Genomic DNA, 4,140 nt, shown 5'->3' with positions numbered 1-4,140 from the left:
CACCACACCCCCACCCAACCCACCCCAACCCAACCCCAAAAAAACCACACCCCCCAATCCAACCCCAAACCACCCCCCCCCCCCCCCCCCCACCAAACCAAACCAAACGAACAAACCCCCCAGAATTAGTTTTATTTCAAGTAGAAACAGATCCATGTGCTGGAACTGGCTGCTAAGATAAAGCACTAAATACTTTTTATTATTTATTGCTAGACCATAAGCCTTAATTTAAGGATTGGTTTAATCATGCGACTTCACAATTTTCTTACAGATTGCAAGGAAACGACATAAAGTTATTGGTGTTTTCAAGAGCCCACATGGTCATACCAGGCCTCCGGCATCTCTGAAACACGTTGTTCTTATGCCTCTTTCACAGATCAAGAAAGTGTTGGACATCAGGGAAACAGAAGGTATGTACATTTGGAGTTACGTTGTAGCTAAGAGACTATGGTTTGGCAGAAAAATGGTGTGCGGGTTGTAGATTGTACACTGAAATAGTTATACAAAATACCTGGGAGTAACTAATCATGTGATTACCAATTTTAGCTGGCAGTTTGAGTGCAATTGCTCTGCTGGAAAGTACCAGGCAAAAGTTTTTAAAGGCTGTTGTCCTGCAAAACAATGTGTGTCATTAGTCTTTAAGAGTTGTGTTTATCAAGAGCCAACTAAATGGTATTGTGAGCCTGCAGTTAAACAGAAATTTGATGGTTAAAGCTTTTAACACGAAGCTTCCTGTTCCACTGAGTGCACTTGCTTTCCTTGCTTGGCCCAGTGCTGTCTCCTGAAATACAGATATTAATTTAAAATGTGGTGACGTTACTTGAGAAGGAGTTTCCTTTGGCATCTGAGAACAAAGGTTTAAAGGACTAAACTCCTGTAACCACTTGGTCATTTTGACTCCACATGGATTTCTTTTATATGAATGTTTCACAGTAGTAAAAAAGATCATTGCATGGAATTCAAGGTTGTTGTAACAGTGCCTTTATAAACTGGCAGTCAGAAGACTAATTGCTAAAAATATAATCAGGAAGTTAAGCTACAGTAATGTTTCACTTCTGGTAACAAGCCTTCATAACAAACTTGTTTTTGCTTGTTCTCCAGAGCTCTTCAACAAATCTTGCTGGGTTTGTATTTGTTAAAGGTGGAAGAGAAGCCATCTATAAAGGTGGAGGCCTCATCCCATTTTATTTTATCTTTTAAAAAATTACTGCTGTAGTTTAATTGGTATTTATGCATATGTAAAAACAAATTCTAGCCATTTGATATGAGATAAGGGAATTCTTCATCAATTAAAGTTGGTCTCTGAGCTTGCACACGCTAGAGAAATGATTTGTTTTTGACAAAATAGTGTGACTGAATGCTTCCAACTCTGTTTCTGAAGCAACGCTGAGCACTGCTTACTCGCATACATACTCTCTAAACTCCTGTGTTGAATCTTGCTTTAAGGATGCTGACTGAGGAGTACAAACTACAGCTTGCTCTACCTGCATATAGAGCAGGGTTAACCTGTCATAATTCTTAGTTTTTATTGTTTAAATTGCAAATGGCCACCTCTTATTCATTAAAGGAACACATAGGACACGTCCAGATGAGTGTGCATGTGTCTCCTGCGGCATCTCAAAGTAGTTTGAGACACTGCAAGAGGCACACTAAGAACCAAAAAAATGTTCCCTGTTGTCCCCACTTTCTGGTTAGTGAAGGGGTTCAGAGGGAGGTCTGATTTTTCTATGATTAAAAAAAAAACAAAACCAGAAGCAAACACCAAAGCATATAGATATTTAGAATTTATTTTATGATGATGATAGAAGCATTGGTAGGCTTCCAAATTGCTTTAAACTTGTAAACATATCAATAAAAAATTGCCCAACTGTACTCTGCTTGCTTGCACTCTCGCTCGCTCTCTTAGTGGCGTTTCATTTTAATTGTGGAAAAACATAGATTTTTTTTTTTTGGTATTTCAAAGAGTGAATTTGAGATTTTTTTTAAATCATAAAATTTGCAATTTTTAAACCGGGAACATCAGGATTCCTGCTAGTGAGGCAAGTGGCAGGACCCAGGCAGAGGAGTCTGCCCCGGCCTAGCACTGGGGACCCAGCTGGAGGGCAAACAAGGTGGCTGACCTCCTGGCCATTTGGAGCCCGGAGGACATGCTTTGACAGTTCAAAGCAGGCCACCACAATGAGCAGATCTTTTAGGTGATAGCTGCCCAGATGGCAAGGTGGGGGGCACACATGGCAGCAGTTCCGTACAAAGGCCAACTAAGCTGCCAGTGGGCTGTGGCTGCAAGCTCAGAGGTGTAGATGGCTCTGCTGCAGTGCCCATGCCCCAACCCAAACAGCCCCCATCCAGGTCTGGCAGATATGCAGACATGGGGCTGCAGGTCTAAGGGGGCAGATGCTGGCATAGGTGGCAGCAGGTCACAGCCAGGCAGTAGTCCAGCTAGCACAAGGGGCTAGTGTCCTCATATGTCAAGTGGCTAGGCCTCAAGCTCCTGAGAACAAGTAGCCCTGAGCTGCTTGCTAGGGTAGCTTTTTATACTGCTGCAGCCAGCACAAGTGCTGGCCTCTGCCTTCAGCTCCCTGTGGCTGTAGATCTGGGAGATGCTGGGCAAGGTCAGTTTTCCCCAAGTGGCACAACTTGCCCCACACCAAAGTGTATGTTCAGGCACATGTGCTGTGGCACATATCCCCAGCACAAATTTGTGCCACTTGTATTTGAGTTGCTGCAAGTGCAGGTGCCTGCATGTGTAGCTATGCCAATAGTGTTCAATTCTGGTGCTTCAGTGGTGCTTCTCAGTATTCCTTCTTGATTAGAGTAGGTTATCACTTCTCCAAAGTTGAAGACCTGAAGAGAGAACCCCAGAGTTCATAGGATCCTGGAATTAGTAGGTTTGTAATGAACTTCAGGACGTGATGTAGTCTGACCCACTGCGAAAGACCCAGGATTGTCCTTGACTAAACTCTCCCAGTCAAATACCTGTGTAATCTGCGTTTAAAACATCCACGGATTCCACAAACTCCAGTGGTAACCAATATCCAGCGATTCCTAGTTGTCACAGATGAGACAGATTTAAACGCAGATGAGGTGCTAATATCCAACCTAAATTTTCCTTGCTGCATTTTTAAAACCATTGCTCTATTGCTCCCTGTGGCCAAGAGCAGTCCATCTCTGTTCTCCCTGTAACCACCCATCGGGTATTTGTAGACTGATTTGACTTGGTATAGTTTCCTATCCACTACACTGGGCTGCTTCCAATCTTTTACTTGAGCCAGCCTGCTCTTGAAACATAGGAGTGCAAGTTTAACTTATAATCTTCTTTAGAATTGTATGCAGATTGACTGCCCTGTCTGGAATATGGTGTGAACTGAATGTTTGTCTTCGATTTGTAGATTGCCGTAAGGCTTTTGCTTTGGTTGTGCGACCACCAACAGAACAGAACAACTTGTTGTTCAGTTTTCAGATGACAACTGAGGAACCTGCTAAAGAGGATTGGCTGAAGATGCTGTGTCGGCATGTAGCCAATACGATTTGTAAAGCAGATGCTGTAAGTCCTTTATTTTACCAGGTTATCGATGGAAGTATTTCACCCCAAATGTATTTAAACACACGAATGGCTGCTTTCTTTTGATAATAAGGGAAGAAAATTGTTTATAGTGGACACAGAAAGGCTAAAGTAGAGTAGAGAAATAGGTTTTAGAATGTCTCCATTCACTGCAAAATTACTTCTGTATTGAAGTTATTCTGTACTCCCTTCTGTGATAGTTAGGAAGGAGTAGGCCTGACTGTTAAGTTCTGCAGTACCCAAATATATTTTTTTAAAGCTGCTATCTAGTTATGCTTGTGGAATTGTGTTCAGTTCTTTTTAGGCTAAATACAGACATTCGGGGGCATTAAGGAGAGGTTAAATTGATTCAAAATGGCTGCCTGATATCAGGCAAGTCAGGATGGTGGGGGGGGCTAGTTGATGGGGTTGGGGTCCAGCAGACTGAAGGGGATCTGGGGTCCACTGGGGCATGGGGGCAGGCACCACCTGTGGGTGGGGTGGGTGCAGCAGGTGTGGCCTGCAAAGGGTAGGGGGAGGCGCAACCTGCCGGTGGAGGAGGGAGGGCTCTTCCCTTCCCCGCCTTCTCCCCAAGGGAA

General features: G+C 43.5%; 1 protein-coding gene across 6 annotated transcripts in view; it reads left to right on the top strand.

Moving 5' to 3' along the window:
• Window positions 1–4,140, top strand: part of ECT2 (epithelial cell transforming 2) — a 62,306-nt gene that overhangs the window by 42,257 nt on the left and 15,909 nt on the right. For all 6 annotated transcript variants that reach the window (XM_006021716.3, XM_006021715.3, XM_006021712.3 and 3 more), the window contains 2 exons: window positions 272–410; window positions 3,390–3,544. In XM_006021716.3, the coding sequence (XP_006021778.1) occupies window positions 272–410; window positions 3,390–3,544 (294 nt within the window). The remainder of the gene's footprint in view (window positions 1–271; window positions 411–3,389; window positions 3,545–4,140) is intronic.

Source organism: Alligator sinensis, unplaced genomic scaffold, assembly GCF_000455745.1.
Source record: "Alligator sinensis unplaced genomic scaffold, ASM45574v1 scaffold379_1, whole genome shotgun sequence".
NCBI lineage: Eukaryota > Metazoa > Chordata > Crocodylia > Alligatoridae > Alligator > Alligator sinensis.
This window is presented reverse-complemented; position numbering and strand designations above follow the sequence as displayed.